Source organism: Adiantum capillus-veneris, chromosome 30 (genome assembly GCF_014529385.1).
Source record: "Adiantum capillus-veneris isolate H3 chromosome 30, ASM1452938v2, whole genome shotgun sequence".
NCBI classification, from domain to species: Eukaryota; Viridiplantae; Streptophyta; class Polypodiopsida; order Polypodiales; family Pteridaceae; genus Adiantum; species Adiantum capillus-veneris.
In genome coordinates, this window is record NC_140960.1 from 91,339,868 (window position 1) to 91,363,022 (window position 23,155).

General features: G+C 44.4%; 1 protein-coding gene across 1 annotated transcript in view; it reads right to left on the reverse strand.

Moving 5' to 3' along the window:
• The window catches only part of LOC147418392 (protein IN CHLOROPLAST ATPASE BIOGENESIS, chloroplastic-like), a 115,787-nt gene that overhangs the window by 73,718 nt on the left and 18,914 nt on the right, over positions 1-23,155 (reverse strand). Inside the window, exons 2-3 of the mRNA XM_086506934.1 lie at positions 5,015-5,098; positions 2,956-3,033 (exon numbers count right to left, since the gene is read on the reverse strand). Coding sequence (XP_086363060.1) covers positions 2,956-3,033; positions 5,015-5,098 — 162 coding nt within the window. The remainder of the gene's footprint in view (positions 1-2,955; positions 3,034-5,014; positions 5,099-23,155) is intronic.

The window sequence follows — 23,155 nt, forward strand, 5'->3', positions numbered from 1 at the left end:
TTTTTGTATTCCCTTTGTATCAGCTTTCACCCCACCCCTACCCACTATTTTCTTTTCAGTTATTTATACTTTTTGTACCCAGACCTCGTATTAGATTCACCACATGTAACCTTTTGGTAGGTCATTTTGGCCTTTTGAAGACGTTAATATTGCATTTCTCTCTCTCTCTCTCTCTCTCTCTCTCTCTCTCTCTCTCTCTCTCTCTCTCTCTCTCTCTCTCTCTCTCTCTCGTCGGATAGATCTTTAAGGTCTCTTGGGATAGTTTCCTACGACATTAAAATACTCTTCTTCTCAAGTGTGTGTGTGTGGGTGTGTATGTGTGTTAATAAAAAGAGGAAAATGGTATAACCTTCCTATCACCCAAGTGTGGTAGATTGGTTATGCCATCTCCCTCTTGAATAACAGGTTTTGAGTTCCAACTCTCCTCGTCGGATAGATCTTTAAGGTCTCTTCGGATAGTTTTCTACAACGTTAAAATACTATTCTCGGGGGGGGGGGGGGGGGGGGGGTGTGCGTGTGTGCTAATAAAAAGAGGAAAATGGTAAAACCTTTCTATCACCCAAGTGTGGTAGATTGGTTATGCCATTTCCCTCTTGAATAACAGGTCTTGAGTTCAACTCCCCTCGTCGGATAGATCTTTAAGCCTTACGGTCTCTTGAGATAGTTTCCTACGACGGTAAAATAATCTTCTTCTTCTTCTTCTTCTCTCTCTCCCTCTCTCCTTCTACCACTACGAGTGGCCGGCGACAGTCACAGCTCACCGACTTTTTCCAGAGATTTATACCAGTGCCGTCTCCGACACAAGGGGGGGGTTTACACTTCAACGGGCTGAGGAGCTCCGAGCCACAGACGGAGACTGCGAGCACCAGGTTACAAGACCCCTAGATCACATCAGGGGAAGATTATAGTGATTCGAGCCAGGCATCATCATCATATCTAGGAGCGGATAGCCTACCTCCACACACACCCAGAGATTATGCTCCAAGGGATTTTTATCTCGCCATCACCTATGTATCAGATATTACACCCCTACTATGGTACTGGATGGAGCTAGATAGATATGCATTACATTCTTGTATACCCTACGCATATAGGGTGCATATTGAGCCTTAGCAGTTGGGCTCCATCTACCATCCACTACATCACACCAAGAGCTCGATACTTAGTCTACCTCTTTTCATGTTGTTATTATCATTCTGTCCTCTTTTGATATTCAGAGGACACTGACAGTTGTACATTGATTTGTCTCATAGGCCGAGTTCGGCCTCTAGCAGACATTAATAAAGCGCTCTCTCTCTCTCTCTCTCTCTCTCTCTCTCTCTCTCTCTCTCTCTCTCTCACACACACACACACACACACACATATCAGTGTATGCCGTACCTAGAGGATAGTCCCCTTTCTCTTGAATAACAGGTCTTGAGTTCAACTCTCCTCGTCGAATAGATCTTTAAGGTCTCTTGGGATAGTTTCCTACGACGTTAAAACAATCTTCTTCTTCTTCTTCTTCTATATTAGACGAGGATATATGGGAGTTCTCCAGAGATGGTGACATCATTCTCTTAGGGGACTTTAATGCTCGCACAAGAAATCATCATACAACTTTTTATAATAGCGCAGATGAGATACTGAGAGAGCTAGATACACAGCGATATGGGGCTTGACAGACGCTCACCACATGAGGAGCACACCGAGTACGGGAGATATCTGATGGAAATGGGGTCTCACATGGTTTGGCCATACTTAATGGCCTACAACAATTTCCAACTGCAACTGGGTTTACTTGTTTCCCACATAGGCATGGGGCCTGCACAATGGACTATGTCATGGCACAACCGAGCTTCATCCCCTTCATTCAGGATTTCACAGTAGGACCCAGACCAGTGGGTGTAGTAGTGGATCATGCTCTCTTGACACTTTCAGTCTCCTTTCAGTACTGTATAGCTCAGGTGTCAGGAGAGAGGACACATACCCGCTATACAATTACACCAGAGACCGGCAACTAGGAGCACACACCAACAATACCAAACACACATGCAACATGCTCCTTCCTCAACAATTTCTCACACTAGTTAAAACAGACTTTCTTACAACATGAGACAGTTGGAGTACCCTTCAACCTACATAAGGCCTCAGTAAACCAAGGAACTCTTGGGAGAAATTGTGGACTATTGAATGAAGCTTGTCATTTAGTGCCACATAGCAACTACATGATGGGACACTTGGTTTCTTCCTATTTCTTACAAAGAGGGACATTACTAAGCACTAGCTCACGTAACCCGCCTTCGGCGGGTCTCGCTCGCTCTTACCATGACACACATGGTATTTACAAAGCGTGAGAAAAAACTTTCTTCTAAAAACTTGTGTAAGGCTTGGATCTGTCATTGCTCATTAAAAATGTATGTCACATAATTCATGTTCATTCATGTCACTTCATTTATATTATAATATAAATTTTCCTCAAATGCAAATATTAATGCTGATATTTGGATTTAGAGCTTCTAAACCCATAGCTCAATGGTGGATGACCTTGTACGAAGTGGATACCAAATGACCATATTCTAAGTACCGGACAGTTTGTCCCACTTCGCCTTTTTTCTTTTTTTTTCCTTTTGGGGAGGGGGAGAGAGCGATGGGAAGCTGCAAGGTCGGAGGCACTCCAAGCCGGCCTTTATGTAGGCAAGTGTGAGAGATACTTTGACAATTGTTTTCCTATTTCTATAAAGAGGGCATTGGGTAGTGGGTCACACACTCTTTCTCGTCCTCTTATGCAGGCCATTTTGACTTTTGACCTTGCTATCAATGGAGACTGTCGCTCATGAGAAACCAAGTAAGAAAACAAAACTTGCAGTTTTTCCTCTTTTAATGCTTTTTCCTCTTGGAAGGTGCCACTTCAGGGTTGCAAACTCAAACCAATTTAAAGCCTCAAAAATCAATTGGCAAACCTCAAATGCTTACCTGTTGAAGTATCTTTGGCAAGAGGAATTGCTAAAGGTAGAATGCCACTTTTACTCGATGGAGAAACAAGTTTCAACCCTGCTTATGCAGCAACAGAAAATAATCAAGGTGTATCAACACATGCAATTGCACAATTATACATAAAAGAAGATAAAGAGTGTTTGTTTTTTGGAACGCAATTGCAAACGCATATATCACATCACATATAGTGCACATTATCCTACAAAAGAACTCTCTTTCTAGGCAATAAAGCTCTACTAGGCGCTAGAGCAACCAGGTCTTTGAATCTCAACCCCTCTTGCATATTAACATGTTTCTTATGTCAACGACATGAAGAACAGAAACAACCGCATTCAAACAGGTATCTGGAATCCACTACCACAAGTTAACTTTTTATCAGCAAATATTTTGTTTTGCTAAAGAGTGAACCAGATTGCAAGTGGCGCTTTCCGAACAGTATGCTTTATTCAACGGCTGAGAGAGTTACAACAGGATTGAGGATAGAATCTCATACAGAGCTTTCAAGGCATCTAGACAGTTAGCTGAGGCAGGAGAGAGCAGTGACACAAGGGTTTAGTGCACACGGCCTTCATATAGGGCAGCTATTGCCCTTCCAGTATGAAACCAAGTCGCCATTTATTTGCCTCTCCCATAGTGAGAGAAATTGGACTCTTAGACACGATCTTTGGCAGCTCTACATTAGAGAGACCTCAATCTCCCTTAATAAGCCCCTTCTATCAAAGACGATGTACTAGAGATCAGTTCCTGGCCATCTTGATGACTGCTTCATCCAGAGACCTTGGTACAAGGACACATACATGCCATACAATGCCTGAGTGGCGCATTCCCACAGCCGAGTGGACATACAAAGTATGTGCAGTTGAGGCGGAGAGTGAGGAGCAATATAGCAATATGTATGTGGATGAGGAGTAATATGTATGTGAATGCACAACTTATGAGAGCATATGATTCTGATACACTACCCTATTCACAGAATAGCTTACACTCACAGAGTTGATGAAGTCGTGAGACCAAAGACAGTTGGGCCGCTCTCTAAGTGAGATCCAGAGGCATAAAGACAGAATCACTCCTCTAGTCACCCACTACCTCTAGTAGAGGATGACACTCCCAAAGCACAAACCCTGCACCCCTTCTACGCAGAGGGGTGTCACATTGCAGAAGGCAGAGACTGTTCGGTCTCACAGCAGGCCCACTGTATAGGGGTACTGAGCTCCAAGAGCTCATCATTCGGAGCTCATTAACTGGAGATCCAAGAGATTCGAATCCAAAATTAGCAAGCCAGACAGGAGCAGGTGAAGTGGGCCTTCTCAGATCCTCCGGCATCTTTTGAGGCTCTTTCCCCCATGCCCACCCATGTATGCTACTCTACACCCCCAGTTTGCCACAGGATGGAGCTAGCTCGATACATGCATGCCATGATTGCCTTTCCTGAGCATACAGATTCATACCCCTAGGCCTAGAGCTCCATCCTTCCCCCACGGCCCACACATCTATGCACCATCATCACCTCGCCTATTTTTGTTGCACTTTTATTTTGTACATGTAATCTTACAGTTCATTTTCTTAGATAGCAAGAGGATACACTCATTTAAAATGTCTCATAGACCAATTTCAGCCTCAGAAGACGTTAATAAATATCTCTCTTGGTGAACGTTTTGATCTTCCACACCTCAATCAAGCTTGAGCCTAGATTGGAACAGCTCAAAGTCTCCTCACACCTTTAAATGATCTAGGCAGGTCAAGTATATCCCGTGTGAGGGTAGGAAATATGCACTGTGCAAACAGGATATAGAGACAGAGGCTACTGTATGCAGATGTGCTTATCACGCTTGTCAATAACATCATGAACAATACTCAAGTAAAAGGAAAATCAAAACCCAAGGATGTGAACCTACTTGACATGGGGCAAGTGACTAATTCAAATGGTGTGTGGTGGCATAATATCACAAATTGGCTGATGTGATCAATGCCGGTGGTTAATGGGACCAAATAATTGCAAATAAGCTTGAGGGGTGACTTAAATGAGAGAAAAATGTACCTCTATCTTGTAGTAAATCAAGCATCAGATTGAGATTAGTAGGAGGGTCCAATGAAGCAACTTCTTTCACATAAGCAATGTGGTCTGCATAAACGAAGTGGTAAACAGAACAAGCAAGATCTTAGACAAATAGGCTTGAAAGAACATACATCAGATAATGTTTTACTTCTTGAAACATAAATCCCTATAAGTTCTTATGCATTGAGACCAACAAGTTCCCTAAAAGCACCATGATTTAAAAAAAATATGTTGCAACCTGGCAAACATTAAGAACTCAAAGCAGTAGTTCGAGAAAGTTACGTAATAAATGCAAACGCAAAGAACCCATTAGTCCATTTCCTAACAGTGCCTAGTAGCTCAAGCAAAGATGAAAGAGTGGTGCAGTCAACAGCGATGCATCTAGTAATTCTGCATGCTGCAGTAAGCTTATTTCATGAAAGCTAGCACAAGCTGCAATTCAGTACTTAAAACACGTGTAGAAGCTTTTCAGAACAATTTATTCAGAGAGTCTTCATATTGTATAAAGACTTCAATTGAAGTCCCAGAAAGGAAGGACATTATACAAGACAAAAGAGACACCAAAACTGCCACAAATTTATGAGACAGTGATGTCATTGGCTACGGATAAGGAGCAGTCTTGACTGTCAAATAACGGGGCATTGCAGCACAAAAATAGTGACATCCTCACAGGGGTACATAGCCACATGCAAAATGGATCATAATAAATAGTCTTTATCCTTGTGCACGATCTCATAACTTGCAATGAGGAAGCTCGCTCACGAAATCAGAGACGTTATGTAAATAAGACAATGTGGAAGCCATGCATGTGTGAGTGCATGTGCGCGCAAAGAAAGAGGCTGATTTCTATTACTTGAGAAATTCCTCATAACGCCCAAATGGTGCCGATTCTGAAGGGCAAGTACGTAACAGATTACATAGCAGGCCCGAAGGAAACAATCTGCAAACTGTAAAATCTGGATACAACTAGCCACATGGAAAACTGTAGAAAATTGTAAGCCAGGGTAAAAAACCTCTCCTAAAGAGAGTAAAAAATGCCTCGGCAAGCTAAGTGGAGAGAAGATGGCAGCAGCCTCTGAAAAATAGGCACTTCCACCAAAAGCATACTCAGTAACTGCATATCAAAAACCTGAACCACCGAACACCACCAACAGTGTAAAGGACAAGGAACATTTGCAATGGCAAGAGCTCGAACGTCGAAGCATTGCCCGCCAACTGGTATAATCTAACAGCAAGAGGCAATCGATCAACAAAAGGCAGAGAGCAGTTGATGGCAAAGATGAGAGAGCAGAGGCAAACTGACATAACCAAGAAGCTGTAGGAGGGTGCCAAAAGGTAAGCAACAAAGCCATGCAATCGAGTTGACAAGGAGCTATCCCCCAGGATAGAAACCAATGCACCTGCTGCAGCTGGCTCCTAGGGACCAGAGCTGGAGGTGGCTCCTAGGGACCAAAGCTGGGGAGGGAACTCAAAGAAGACTGTGAAGGAGGCTCTGATGACAACAACCTTTGAAAACCTAACGTAGAAACATGGTAGAGCATGCAAAGAGCAAAGCAACAAGCCAACAACAGCAAACCCAAACAATCCAATGCAGAGGACACAAGAAAGCCAGGAACATGGAGCACAAGGAAAGAAACCAACAAATAAAAAAGGCAATGAAATCAAACAAAAAACATACTGTCAAAACAAACTTCACTTACATCCACACAACCGCCCAGCACACACACTCACACCCAAAAGTTAGTTAGAAGCACAAGGAAAACAAAGCTTGCAGAAACCAAACTCTACACACACGTACATGTTATCATTCAGTTTCTTGTCCGGTGGTAGCTCCAATATCTCCCAGGAGCAGATTAGGGAGTGAGGGCTGTTTTGTGGCTGTGCCCGATCGTATCTGAGGTAGACGTACCTGTTCTCAAGGATGCACTCCACGGTGTTGCTCACCCAGTAGACTGGCATGAGGCGGAACCCCAGTTCCTAGGGTTTCCCAAGGTCCGAGTCTGAAGTGTTCTGCAGTTCTGCTACTATATTTGTGTGTGTCAGGTCACTTTCAGTGAGTTTACATATTTATTAGCATTTTAGCCATTTATCACGATCGTGGGATTTTGCAGTAGGTAAGGCAATTCTAAAAATCGCCTATATATGCAACCCACCCCCTTGTACTTTTGGCACATGTGTTGATCATTGTAGAGCTTTAGCATTTGGGCACACTCTCTCTCTCTAGCGTTTTTTCTCCTTGCTAGCATTTTGTGTGCGGGATGTCATCCTCTCTCTAGCATTTTCTAACCACCTTCGATCTCTCTCTCTCTCCAACGTTTTCTCCAGCGATCTCTCTCTCCCTTGCTCACGCTCCCTCTCCCTTGTCGTGGGCACACCCTCTTGGTGTGGCATTGCCCGCGGTGAGTTCCCGTGCCCAATCAATGGGCGGTACGTGCTAGGAGCTTGATGACGAGGAGATCCATCGCAATAGATCCGAGATCTATTGGCTGCCCCGTAAGAAGAGGAGTTGCAGACAAGTTCATCACCACCCGATTCACCCTTTTCTGTTGCACCTTTGACATGGTATTAGAGCCACGGTGTGCTCTTGAATCGGAACGGTGATTTGTGTGAGTTTTTGGTGCTGAATTTCCGCGACAAAAAGAGACGGTTTGCTGTTTTTTTTGTGTTTTTCACTCATTTGGGACTGATTTCGACTGTAGTGAGCAGATTTGCAGATTTCCTCACTTCTACCTCGACCTCGTCACATACTCAAGTTCTCCAACACCATGGAGAGGAGTGATGATTCTGATAATAATTCAGCCTGTGATGACGAAGTACATAGTGAGGGTACAACCGGCAGTGGTGGTGAACCACCCGAGGAGTGGGGAGATTGATCCCAATTCTACTCTGGCATAGGTGATCAACCAATCAAGATATCTACCCTTCCTACTTTTCCCTCGAATCGGCAATTGAATGAAGACAACTATGCCACTTGAAAAGAAACCATGATAGCGGTCTTTGACTCTTACGAGCTTGGAAGTTTTGTCTAGGGCAACTTTCAAAACCCAAAGGACCCTGTGGGAGCGAAGTTATGGGAGCGTGTCAATGCTCGAATCCGATCTTTCATTATCCTCAACACTACACCATCGGTTATTAGCCATATACGATGGCGGTCTTTGACTCTTACGAGCTTGGAAGTTTTGTCTAGAGCAACTTTCAAAACCCAAAGGACCCTGTGGGAGCGAAGTTATGGGAGCGTGTCAATGCTCGAATCCGATCTTTCATTATCCTCAACAGTACACCATCAGTTATTAGCCACATACGATTGATGAAAGACGCGAAGTTGATTTGGGATCGGCTTTCTTCACTTTATGATCGAGTTTCTCCAATGAAGCGGATGGCCCTCGAGGTGTTGTTGAGAACCCTCCATGCAAAGCACTCTTCCATGCAGGATCACATAAACAAGATACAAGAGATACTTCGTATCGGAAAGCTTATCAGTTCACAGGATATGGCTATTCAGCTTTTGGCCCAATTGCCTCCTCCATACACCGACTTATCAGTTCACAGGATATGGCTATTCAGCTTTTGGCCCAATTGCCTCCTCCGTACACCAACTTCTACTCTTCCTTGATTACAAGTGGCCAGCTAAACACTCTCTCTTGGGACGAGATTGTTCCAATGGTATTGGACCAAGAGGAGTGGTTCAATACGTGGAAGAAATCAAGCTCCGAATCCTTGACCGGTTCTTCCAACAACAACAAGCAGCAAAAGGGTAAGAAGAAAAGCAACAACACCAAAGACAAGAAGAGATACCGAACGGGAAGCCTTGAAGACAGAACGGCATTGCAATAGTTACGTGAGAAGGGACATTATTAGAGAAAGTGTCCAAAGCGAGTTGGAGATGCTTCGCCTTCTTTGGCGACAGTGGTGCAGTCACCGGCCTTTGTTCATTTGGAGATTCTCCCCTCACAGGACTCTCCAGGGACATCGAAGGTTGCATCGACTCTTGCGGGTCGAGATGATCATGATTGGATTCTAGATAGTGGTGCTTCACGCCACATGATACCTTCGAAGGATCTTTTGTCCAACATGCGAAAACACTGTGGTACCATTTTTCTTGGTGACAAATCTGAAATTCCTATTCATAGCGAGGGAATATGGAATTAATTCCCGACGGCAGAGGGGGTATGAATACCTCCAAGGTACTTTATGCTCCAAAGCTCGGATTTCATCTTATGTCTGTGCACGAGGTGTACAAGCTTGGCATGGAGGTGATCTTCACAGAGGATGCAGTATCTATTGGGGATCGTGAATCAATCAAGGAGGTCAGAGGGGGCTCAGTGGAGAACAGACTCTATAGGCTCCATGCTCTTTCTTCAGCGACAAGGATACCTACAGGTAATCTCTAGCATTACACATTTGCTCATTTGAACAATGATTCTCTTCGGCTTGCTTTTCATGAGCCGATGCTTACAGACTTACCAGATGTTGGGAGTAAGCATGGGAAATGCATTACTTGCATTCGTGGGAAGCAAAATCTCGAATCTATTCACAAGCTTGCTACACGCTGAGCCATTGCCGTTTTGGAGTTGGTTCACACCAACCTTTGTGGACCTATGTAGACCTCTTCCCTTGCAAGGCTCTCTGTTTCATGTTGCTGGTGGATGATTTCAGCCGCTTTACTTGGGTATACTTTCTACAGCACAGGTACGAGGCATTCAACCTCTTCAAGAATTGGCGTTCTCTAGTGAAAGAAAAACAATCAAGCGTTGAAGACTATTCGATCTGACAAAGGTAGGGAGTTCGCCTCTAATGCATTCATTCAGTTTCGTGCGAACAATGGCATCAAGCGAGAGCTTGCAAGTACCGGATCACCTTCAGCGAATGGAGTTGTGGAGCGGCAGAATAGGACAGTGGTAGAAATGGCACGAACCATGCTTGAGCATCGAAACTTGCCAAAATCTTTATGGGCAAAGGAAATTGCGACGGCAGTTCATACCATAAACCGATCTCCAACCTCTTCATTTCGTGGGAAAACCCAATTCAAAGCCTATCTTGGTAAGAAGCCCGACGTCTCCCACTTTTGAATGTGTCCATGTACCGAAGGAGAAGAGGGGGAAGTTTGACCCCAAGTCCAGAAGAATGATTTTTGTCGGCTACAACTCTCTTTCCGAGGAATATTGACTCTGTGATCCAGAGAAGAAAGATGTTGTACTCAGCTGTAATGTTGTCTTCGACGAGTTTTGACCTTCAGAGGGGCTTCTACTCCCAAGTATTCCACGACAACCCCTCATTTGCCGATACTTGGAGACCCAAATTTTGTTTTGCCTCTTGATGAACCCTCTTCTCCTACTCCTGTCCCACAGGCTTTGGAGGAGAATGCACCCATTCCAGATGATGCATGATAATGGTTCTCATCATAGTGCAGAGTTAGAGCCAGATATATCAATAGCTCCTCCCTTGGGGAGCAAGACAGACAAGTTTCCGAAGTGGCTATTGGAGATTTTGAGAGATTCCGCAACTTCAAATTTTCCACCCGATTGGCATGAAGTCGGTACTACACGACGATCTCAGCGACTTCGATTTGCTAAGGTAGATGGGACTTTATTACAGGTGAACTATGCTTTGATGTCTACAGTGATCACGGACAAAGATTCTCTAACAGTTGAGGAAGCACTTTCACAACCAAAGTGGAAGTTGGCCGTGTAAAAAGAACTTGATCCCATCAAGAAGAACAACACTTGGGAGTTGGTTCCACAGCCTGCCAAGCAGAAAATCATTGGTGTCAAATGGGTCTACAAGACCAAGTACAAATCTAATGGTTCTTTGGACAAGCACAAGGCAAGACTAGTTGCCAAGGGCTTCTCTCAGACACCTGGTGTAGACTATGACGAGACCTTTGCACCGACTGCAAGGATGGAGACCATTCGGGTATTTTTTTCCCTTAATGGCTTTTTCGGGTGGCCGGGTTTTTAGATGGATGTTGTTTCGGCATTTCTCAATCGTGATCTAGAAGAGGAGGTATATGTGGAGCAACCTCCAGAGGTCGAGGATCTAGACTTCGAAGACATAGTTTGTAGGTTGCTAAAGGCTCTCTATGGCCTAAAGCAATCCCCTTAAGCATGGTACCAAAAGATAGACTCTTTCTTCCTATGACACTCCTTTCGACGATCTTGTGCAGACCAAGATTTATACATTTACCGTGAGGGAGGATTGTCGACACTTGTTATCCTCTTGTGGACGATCTTGTGATTACACGTTAGCCATGTTGAGCACATCCGCAGTACTATGCAGACCTTGACGAAGGAGTTTGAGATGACAAATCTTGGCTTGCTTCACTACTTTCTTGGATTGGAGATATGGCAGACAGAGGGAGGCATCTTTCTCTCCCAGGAGCGCTATATCCAAGAATTTTTAAACCATTTGGTATGACTGAGTGAAGACCTATCTCAACCCCTATGGATCCCAATCAAAAGTTGTCACAGTGTGATCTCCCAGATATAGCAGATGCTACAAAGTAACGGAAACTGGTTGGTTCTCTCATTTGGGTACTCAACACCCGGTTTGATGTCAGTTTCCTGGTGGAACTTCTCAGTTCTTTCATGCAGAGACCCACCAAGTCACATTTGGAGAAGGCTCTCTAGATTTTGCGGCATTTAAAGGCGACCAAATCACTAGGCATTCACTATGCGGTTGGAGGTACATACTCCCACACCATTCTACGAGGACGGAGTGATACAGATTGGGGTATAGATCCAAATGGACGACGGTCGGCCACAAGTTAAACCTTTTCTTTTGGGTTAGGAGCAGTTTTATGGAGCAGCAAGAAATAACCTACAGTTGCCTTATCTACCATAGAGGTAGAATACCGAGCTGTTTGCAGTGCTACATGTGAGTCAGTGTGGATTCAAACGCTACTTTCGGAAATGGGATTTCCTCAGCAGACGAGCATTACGTACTTTAACAACTAGAGTTGTATAGCCATTGCGAGGAACCCAGTGTTCCATGCCCGGACCAAGCATATAGAGGAACAATACCATTTCGTTCGTGAGAAGACCAAGGATGGCTCTATCCGACTAGAGTACATCCTAACCCTGCTGACATCTTCACCGAACCTCTTCCACAAGCGACATTATCCTCTCATGCCAGCTCCCTTGGACTTGTTTCCCGTCATGGAACTAAGAGGGGGTGTTAAGAGTTCAGATTCCTGTTCGGTGGTAGCCCCAGTATCTCCGAGGGGCAGATTAGCGAGTGAGGACCGTTTTGTGGTTGTGTCCGGCCGTGTCTGATGTAGACATACCTGTTCTCGCGACGAGCCGTTCCTAGGGTTTCCTAGGGTCAGAGTCTCGAGTGCTTTGTAGTTTTTCTACTAAATATGTGTGTCAGGTCACTTTCAGTGAGTTTACATATTTATTAGCATTTTAGCCATTTATCAGGATCGTGGGGTTTTGCAGGAGGTAGGGAAATTCTGGTGATTGTCTATATATGCAACCCACCCCCTTGTACTTTGTCTCATATGTTGATCATTGCAAAGCTTCAGCATTTTAGTCTCTCTAGCATTTTTTCTCCTTGCTAGCGTTTTGTGTGTGCGGTGCCATACTCTCTCTAGACTCTAGAGCTTTCAGACCACCCTCATCTCTCTCTCTCCACCGTTTCCTCTAGCGATCTCTCTCTCCCTTGCGGTGAGTTCCCATGCCCGTTCGGTGGGCGGTACGCGCTAAGGGCTTGACGACGAGGAGATCCGTCACGATAGGTCCAAGATCTATTGGCTGCCCGCTCAGAGAGGAGGTTTTCTCGCGGTTGCAGACAAGTTTATCACCCAATTCACCCTTTTCCACTGCACCATTGACAATACACTCACACACCCACATGAGGCACAGTAAGGAAAATGTAAGGTGCAGCAGAATGAATGATGTTCTTTCTCAAGATGAGTGATCCATATTTGCTCAAGGTTCCTTTTAGTTCTTATGGAAGGGAGAGCCTTCCGTTCTTTATGGAGAGTGCTGTGATCACGAACAAAGTGAGTGGGTATTGTGCGTGCAAGTGTATGAGAATGAGAGATAGAGAGAAGAGAGATACGACACCAGAGACGTTGTAAAACCCTCCTCCGAAGGCCCCACTCTCGTCGACGAGAGTGGTCTACTATTGATTGCACAAATGGGTACAATGATGATGCATAAGAGCTGATGCAGATCTAGGCTATGTCGACGACGACGACCGGATGGCGATGGCGACAGTGGGGGCTGAATTGGGGGTGGATCGAACTGCTGTCCAAAGACACTATCTGCTGAAAATCTTCTGAACTAGGGGCTGTTTTGGGCGGCTGAAAATGCAGGTTTTGGCTGCGTTTTTCTGGAGGCTGAAATGACCTAACAAACGTTGCTGTCCCTAGGGCTGAAAACGCTATCAAAACTGTTGCCTTCTGATGGTGATGAAGTCGCTAGTTGCAAGGGAACACTGCGGACCAGATCGGGCTGAAAACGCCAGGCAAGAGATGGCTGGCGATGCTACAAACGCTAGGGGCTGAAGTGTTGGCGATGAGGCTGGGATCAAAAACGCCAGGCTGCTGAAGATGGGAAACACTAGGCGATGGGTGCTTGAGGGGTTCTTGCTGAGAGAGGGGAGTACCTACTGCCAAAGGCCTGTTGTGCTCCTTGCTCATCTGCCAAAGACTGCTAGCTTTGGTTTGCTTATATATTTCCTTACCCAAATTGCCCTACCTACTTTTGTTGGAAAGTCACTTAAATTAATAAGTGAAAAATGTCAAAAATAGGAAAATAGGCTAAATGCACTGGAAAAATCCCCTAACTGATTCTAATGGATTCTGATGGGAATACTGATGATCATGCTGTGTGCAACCAAAGGATATGCATCTATACCAAGTGACTGGGCATGCACGGTCTACGAATAGACTCACAAAAGTGCCAGATCACTTCTAATCTCGACTGACTGGACTTGACGAAAACCCTGTTATGGTGTAGCTTGTCCACGGACGCAAAGGGTTGGATGTGTCACGTGACATCCCCTCCTTTTTAAAGTGAGGTACTGGTACCGAGCTGCATGGCTTCCTTGTAGTCTGCCAACAACTCTGGATAATCCTTGAAGAACTCTTCGTCTACCCACACCGCTTCATGGGTTCCTCGATCCTTGAACTTCAAAAAATACTGTCGCACTTGCTTCTTCGAACCATGGCGAAACCGATGCAACAACACTTGCTCCGGTTCCATGACTTCAGCTTCATCGATGATCTCCGGTTCTTCTTCTTCCAAAATGTCCTTTGGAGGTGTTCCCTAAAACACTTTCAACCAAGAAACATGGAAAACGTTGAGCATTGACCATGAGTTAGGCAACTGCAATTTCATTGAAACCTCATTTATCTTTTTAATGACTGGAAATGGACCATACATACGAAAAGACAACTTTGGACACTTCTTTCCAACTTGCTTAAGACGTTGCTTCATGATTCTTAAATACACCCAATCTCCTTCCTTGATCGAAACATCCTGACGATGCTTATTAGCCTGCCGTGAATAAGATTCCTGAGCCTTGCTTAGCCGAAGCTTCACACTCTCAGAAATCTCATCCAATGACTGACTTTCAGCATTGGCATCAAGCATTTGACTGACCGAGCGAGTCAAAAGTGACTGGAACGGGCGGCCAAAAGCTGCCTCATACGGAGTTCGACCAATAGCAGAAGAAAAGGAGTCATTTAGAATAGCCTGCACCAATGGGAGATAGAGCTCCCATTGAGACTGCTGATCATGCATATAAGATTTTAAAACATCAAAAGCCAATTGATTGTAAATTTATGTTTGACCATCTGATTGTGGATGAAAAGCCGATGAAAAATTCAACTTAGTGCCAAAATTTTCAAGTTCTTCTATTTAGGTTGATCAAAAGCCTAATTTTCAATCTGGCAGACTAGTGACTTTAGGATCTAGTCTCTATCGGTGATCAAGATATCTAAATTTTGTTTTGAGTTTACCTTGGGCTATACTCAAGTCAAGTATCACAATACTAGAATTTTGTCCCTTGATTAAATGTGTTTTCCACTTGATTATGAGTTCAATGGTACTCTTTGTGTGCAACTTGGATCCAATTTCAAGCAATTTTCTCAAATTCTTGGTCTATTTGGATGGTGTGCATAGTTGGTCTCAGTTTTCATATCAAAATTGGCCAAATTTTAATGCAAAACGAGCATAACTTGATCAAAACAATTCCAAATTTGACCAAACTTCACTAGTGTGACTAGGACAACTATGGGCACTAGGTCAATGGGTTACATGTCAATTTTGTCGAAAGGGGCGCCAGACTTTGGGGCCAATACCATTGAGCACGGAACTCCGTCGGGCTCTCTCTCTCTCTCTCTCTCTCTCTCTCTCTCTCTCTCTCTCTCTCTCTCTCAGTGATTATAAGGTTTTTGTTCGTGTGTTGCTATTGATTTCTCGCTTGGAGTGTCCAAGCCTGTTATAGTGTTATCAGAGCACAGAAAGATTGTTCTTCTACGGAGGATCCGATCCTTTTTGCAGCAACTGCAGGTTTTTGTCACTCCCACCCTTCGTACATCGCGCATCGGGCGCGCTCCCGTCTTCCTCGCTCTGTCTTACAGAGCATAAGCCATAAAGAATTCCAGATTACTCATGGGTTCTCTCGGAGAATCGGACAGAGATAACACTTTAGGTGGGTAGGCAAAAGAAAAGTTGAAATCCCGTGCGGGAACTGAAGAAAAGAATGAAGATTTGGAAAGATTCTTGGTGGAAAATTTTGTCAGAGCAGAGTACAAACATCAATTGCAGGTTGACACTTGTGTGAAAAGATTGATCAAGTACTCTAGAGACCCGAGACTTGCGAAACACTTGAAGAATTACCCGATTGATGAGATTTAGTCGAGATGTCGTGAGGCCGTTGCTTCGTTTCTCAAGTTGGGAGGGAAGTTAAAAGGACAGACAAGTGCAGAAAAGCGGAACATGTGCTCGCAGGAAGAACAGAACAAAACTCTTGAATAGAAGACGAACCAAAGGACCACCAGAAGATAAGCCAGAAAGTTACAGAGCAACAGTCGAGCGTAGAAAAGGAAAGAGAGGAAAGCGGGACTGGTACCACATTGCGAGGGGATCGACCCGAATCAAATGAACGAAAATACCGAGCTTTGCACACCATGGAGCATAGTGCGAGACCAAGAAGCCCTCACCTTCTTTGATGGAGGAGCCAAGGCCAACTTCATTGGCGGCTCGACTTGGAATTACGCTCGATAGGCTAAGGCCACAGGCGAAGGTAGTCCTAGCGGCACCCGGACGGGATGTTGCCATTATACCTGTCATTGGCAAACTTCGTTTGCATTGTCAGGGACTTTTATATCATGCCTTAGGAAGGGTGTGATGTCCTCCTAGGAATCCCTTGGTACCACAAGAACAATCCCGTGGTTGACTATCAGGCTAAGAAAGTGACTTTGACGAATGAGTAGGGCAAAGAGATTGTACTTGATGGGGAAAAAAAAACCTTAAAGGTCAAATATGTTTGACCTCGAAAAGGAACGACAAGATTTTCTCAAACTGAGGCTGACTTTTTCTATGAGGGTGTACCAGGCGAGTTGCCTCCTTCACGTCTTGAAGAACACATGATTGATTCCAGGTAGTACACCACATTAGCCGAGGCCAAAATAAAGAAACAATGAACCAGAATAGATTTCCACATTACGAAGATTGATGATACACTCGACAGACTTCAGGGTTCTACTTGCCAAATGATATTAAGAGTAGTTATCATCAGATCTGAATTGCTCCTCGAGACGTCACAAGACAGCTTTCAGGACGACTTTTGGGAGTTTCAGAGAGTTTTACAGGCACTGCGGAAGCATAAATTGGTTATAAATGTGAAAAAGAGCGAATTCTTCCTCCCTAAGATGCACTTCCTGGGACATATCGTCCAAGCAGTAGGAGTAAAGATGGACCCGGCCAAAATTGAGACTATTCGTTATTGGCCTGATTTGAAGAATGTACATGAGGTTCGAAGCTTATCTGGGCTTGTGCTCATACTATCGGTGGTTCATTTAGAAATTTGCAGAGATAGTTTCTCCTTTGCACTTATTGACTCAAAAAGGAGTCCCTTTCTCGTAAGGACCGGAAGAGGTGACTGCTTTTCAGACACTTTGCCAAATCTGCAAAAGCCATTCGAAGTTTATTGTGATGCTTGTGGTCATAGTCTAGGAGCGGTCTTAATGCAAGAAGGCCATGTGATTGCTTATGAAAGAAGAATGTTTTCAAGGCCACAATTAGTAGCACAGATCTATGAGAAAGAGCTATTGGCAGTGATCCATGCTCTTACACAGTGGCGACACTATTTACTCGAAGCTGACTATACAGTCTTTACGGATCATCAGAGTTTACGCTACTTCTTGTCACAGAAGCAGCTATCGGAAAAGCAGATACAATGGTCTAACATCTTGTCACAATTTCACTTCTAGATTGTCCATGTTCAAGGACAGGAAAATTTAGTGGCAAATGCATTATCTCGGACGCCCCTAGTCTTAGCTACTTCCACGATTCATCACAGAAGCTTCAAGGATATGGTTGACCAATGCGCCACAGATCCTGACTTTGCGGACATGTTTACTCAGATACAAAATGGGAAGACAGTTCCAAGGTATTCCATACGCGATGGCTACTTGATGAAGAAAACGATGTTGTCTGTTACCCAGCCGTTGAGGGAAAAGGTCTTGACAGAGTGTCATTGTTCACCTTTTACAAGCCACCGCGGCATAGATATCACCTTGAAGGGTGTAGACCGTTACTTCTATTGGCCGAGGCTTAAAAATTATGTGGATGGCATTGTTCGTATGCTAAAAGGTCAAATTTTGACAGGCATAAGGCACACGGACTCTTACAGCCTTTACCCATTCCCACCCGCCCCTGGGAAATCATTGCTATGGATTTCATGTTTTATCTCCCCAAGACTCAAAGTGGGCATGATGGCATTTGGACAGTCATCTACAGATTCAGTAAACAGACCCACTTCATTCCGGTAAAGAAGACAGTTAAGCCCGATCATTTGGCGAAACTGTTTTTCTCACAGATTTTCAAAATATATGGCATGCCTGAGTCCATTGCTTTGGACAGCGATCCCCGGTTTACTAGGTTGTTTTGGAGGGCAATCTGGGAGAACAATGGCACGCAGTTGCAGTTCTTGTCCTCATTCCACCCTCAGACAGATGGGCAATTTGAGATAGCCAATTCAATGGAATTGGATTTGTTGAAGTCTTATATTTTGAATCACAAGACTTAATGGGAAAAGTATTTGCCCTTGGTGGAGTTTGCCTACAACAACACACGGGGAAGGCGCCATTTGAAGTATTCAAGGGTGCTAAGAAGGTTCCTCAATTTCTAAGCACCAAAGACAAGATTATATATACCTAGATGAATCCAGGATAAGCCCTGATTCACCCATAAAGGAAAGTGCAAGGTATAGACCCATGGTAGTCACCCACAAGACAATATAACCATCAGAGTCATCATGTATAGTATTGACTAAATACCACAACATCCCGACTAACGTCATCAATGCCCAATAGTGGGTGTAGAACTAGGTACCTAACATATGCTTTCAAACACAACACCCCACACACACACACACACGAGCATACATCAACACAAAGTTCAACGTACTGAGTTTCTGTCATGACTCCGGAGATCAAGGGCAGACTCAGCCATAATGAAGCCTAGCACTAAAAGAAGCATTAAATCGGAAAAATTAGCACAAAAATGAGGCAGTTGATAGGGCATACGCACCACAAAAGATAGAAAGAATTAGCACAATATCAACCGGTCGTAACTCGGACGAAAACTTCACAATGTGAAGTCTGCATGTCCACTATACGACTAAAAAATATACCTAGATGAATCCAGGATAAGCCCAGATTCACCCATAAAGGAAACTGCAAGGTCTAGAAAGTGCAAAGTAATTTTTTTATTAAAAAAAAGAGAGTCTAGAAGGCATGGAAGGCCATCTAGCCGTTTAGAGGAGCAGAGTTCGTCCTCTTTTGTCAGTGACCAAATCATCAAGAAAACCAAGGAATTCAAGGAAGGGCGTCAAGCCGTCAGATTTGAGACGTTTTTAGACTACCAGGACACCCATCGAGCCCTTGAGTTTGTATGACAGTTTGACGTCGTCTTGAAACCAGCCCGTGGGGGGGTAGGCTTTGGCTTTAACCCGAAATTCTTTACTTTACTTTAAACACACACACACAGAGCACTTTAGAAAGGTAACCTGCGACGGGAATTAACACTTAAGCACACACACGGCTCGGAGGCTAAAATGGTCCGAGCACACGCCGACAACCTGTAGGCCCCAAAATTGGCGCCCCTTTCGGTATTTCTTTTTACTTTGAGAGGGTAAATTACAAAGTAGAGTCCTAAGAATTCTTTACTTGTATTCAGCTAGATACCACCTGTTTTGGCCAAATTTCGGCAACAACACAACCCCAAAACTTACGCGAAACCTATTCCCCTGTTGGGACTCACTACCACTGGCATAAACCCCCTGATTTCTGCCCAAAAACAATAAATTCAGCTCGCTGTATTTACTGGTTTTTAGTGGGGCACTGTTCCCAATTGTTCTAGCGTCCGTATGGCTCAAAAACAGTCAAAATACAGCGCATAACCAGCACTGAAATTGCACCTGTACGGTGAGGTTATCACCCTCACCGGTGCCTGCTTTTGGAGTAGCAATTAACTACTCCTGTTCCTGCTCAAGGAGGCTCTTGCCTCAGCACAAAAGCATGAAACCACACAGCTATACATCAGTCAAATGAAGAGCCCTCTTGTGGGGCATCACATAACTGCACGTAGGGGAGAGAAAGAGCAGTGTGTAGTGTGCAAGTCATCACTCCTAGCACGACGCTGTACATAGAGTGGAAAGGAAGCACTCCATAGCTCTTCACATGTGACCGGTTTCACAAATGAGCCCTCCCAGCTGCAAAATTCAGCGCCCATTTTTCTACAAGAGGAAAGTGCACATTTGGCGGGTTTACAAGCATTTTCTCGTTTCCAGGTTGCCGCCTAAAAATCTCCCGACTGGTTGCCCACATGACTTCGCGGCAGAGTTCTAAAATGTTCCCCTTGTCATTCCGAAGGTAATGACGTGAACATTTCATGGCCCAAAATAGCAATTTCCTAATTTTTAGGAAATGCTTCCGTTGGGCTTCCACTGGTCTTCTGACCATCTATCCCCATTGGGACCGCATCCAAAAATGCAATGTGGCCCAACTGTCGGGTATTTTCCTTTGGTGATCCCACCTTGACTTTGTGCCTTTATTGAGTTCACTTCCTAGTATCCACCAACTTGCTAAGTGCGACGAGGAGACCTACATGATCTTGGGTTGAGCCTAGATATCCTCTTACTATACGAATTCCAGTGCCGACCCACTTCCCGAAAAATCATTGAAAAGAAACCAACAACTAAAGTTAGCACTTGCCACGTCCTCGTGACATAGTTAACAGTTGCCACGTCCTCGTGACATACCCCCCTCTTGAAATCACAAACGTCCTCGATTGCATACCATAAATACATGCCATTGATAATCTTGTGTTGTTAGCACTCTTTTATCATCACATGTATCCGTAAGAAAGGTCGTAACACATAGATACAAATGACTTAATGAGACCTTCATACTTTTGTCATTTCCATCTATTGCACTGAATTCATATGTACATTTGATGTGCTAACTCTATCATTACCCTTCCTTTGCACACGTTGGGTTGGGGCATAAGTAGGTTGTAGCCCAAAGGCTTCAAGGTAAAGCTGCAATACATTTGGTGACTCTGACAGTTCATGCTCTTCCATCCACTTTGCATCCATAGGCGGATAGTTCTTGAACTTCACCAAGTAGCGTCTTGCAACCTGTCCTTTAACTTTTCTATCCTTATGTGCCAAAACTTGCTCAGGTACCAGGATCTCATCAAGTTCCTCAACTTCTAGCTGATCCGCATCTGGCATATCTTCTGGCACATCACCCATGAAGGGTCTTAGAAGACTCACGTGAAACGCATTATGAATCTTCCACGCATCGGGCAATTTCAGCATGTAAGCCACATCGCTGATCTTGTCAAGTACTTGAAAAGGCCCATAGTAACGCATGCTGAGCTTAGGTGTCACGTGAACGGTGACACAATGCACATCCAACCCAATGTGTCTGTGGACAAGCTACAACATGACCATGGTTCAATTCAGTCAAGTCAATCTAGAATAGGAAGTGATTTGGCGCTTTTGTGAGTCTGTTCGCAGACCTTGCATGTCCAGACACTTAGATTAGATGCATAACCTCTGGTTGCACACAGCATGATCATCAGCATTATCATCAGAATCCATCAAGAGCATTTTCCAGTGCACAGAACCTATTTTTCCTATTTTTGACATTTTTCACTTCTTATTTTTAAGTGACTTTTGTTGGGAACAAGGTAGGGCAAATTTCATAAGCTTGTATATATAGAAACCTAGCGCTAGCACTTTCTGGCAAAAGAGGCAGCAGGAGCAATTTGCTCAACAGGAAACTTCTCAGCAAGACCCCCACAGAGGCCTAGCGTTTTTGCAAGAGACAGCAGAACCTAGCGTTTTTGGATTGAAGACCAGCCCTGGCGTTTTGCACAGCAGATCAGCCCCAGCGACCACAATAGACAACAGATCCCCTAGTGTTAGCAGATTCCACAGCAGGAAGACAATTCAGCCTTAGCGTTTTGCAGTTCCATCGCGACAAGATCAACAAGAGGACCAACGTTTTCAGTTTTCAGCAGTCAAACATCACAGAAGAAGTCCCGAACCTCGCAGATCTCACCTTCCCGCAGCAGATCCTCGCCGCACGGTCAGATCCCACGAAGTTTACAGATTAAGCCCGAAAAACACAGTTTCCAGCATCTGCGTTTTCAGCGCATCGTCGTCATCGACATAGAGTCAGAATTCAGCTGATAAAGATTTGCAGATTTCAGCCATTAGCATTTTCAGATTTCAGCCCATCTCGTCGTCGTCGACATCGTCGGCAAGTCCAAGCATTGTAGAGATTTGTGCAATCATAAGTAGACCGCTATCGCCATAGAGAGTGGGGCCTTTGGAGGAGGATTTGACAACATTCTGGTGTCGTATTCTTCTCACTCTATCTCTCAGTCTCATGTACATTCATTCACAATGTCCATCCACTTTGTTTGTCCCCATTGCACTCTCTCACTAAAGGAACGGAAGGCTCTCCCTTCCGTAAGTAAAAAGAACCCTTGAGCACAGTTCGAAGCACTCATCTTGAGCAAAGTTCAACATTCACTTCCACAGCACCTAACATTAGGAAACAGCCGTTCCTTGCCCTTCATCTTCGTTAACCTTGCCTTTTCGAACCTTAACAGAACCCAATCACCAGGTGATAACAGCAATTCACGATGGTGACGATCAACCGCCTTTTTCTGCTTTGCCTGAGTCTTCTCCAAGGCAACTTTAATTTTCTTATACATTTCATCCATGTTTTCAACATATCGATCTGCCTCAAATATCTTGTCCTTTGTATGCAAAATGGGAGGAACCTTTTTGCCACCTTCAACAATCTCAAAAGGTGCTTTGCTAGTCGACGAATGCACCGTATTATTGTACACATACTCAAGCATAGGCAAATACTGTTCCCACTTGCCCTTATTATCTGACACATAGCATTTCAGCAGATCTAAGACAGTAGAATTAGCCTCTTCTGACAGTCCATCAGTTTGTGGATGAAACGAAGACGAGAACTTTAGTGCCCATGTCTCAAACAATCGAGGATCACGATCACTGATAATCGATTGTGGCATACCATGGTACTTAAACACATCGTACATGAACAAGCGTGCCATCTGATCAGACTTTATCTTCTTCCTAACAGGGATAAAATTGGCCTGCTTGCTGAACCTGTAGATAATGGTCCATATACCATCATTCCCTGTTAGCGTTCGTGCTTTCCCATGGCTTATCCGGAATCGGCAGTGGTTGCAACAACCCTGCTGCCTTTTGCCTGTCAAACTTGACCTTTTGGCAAATCAGGCATGCTCGCACAAAGGCATCCACATCTCTCCTCAAGGTAGGCCAATAGAAGAATGTCTCTACCGCTTAAACTGTCGCATCAATACCACAATGCCC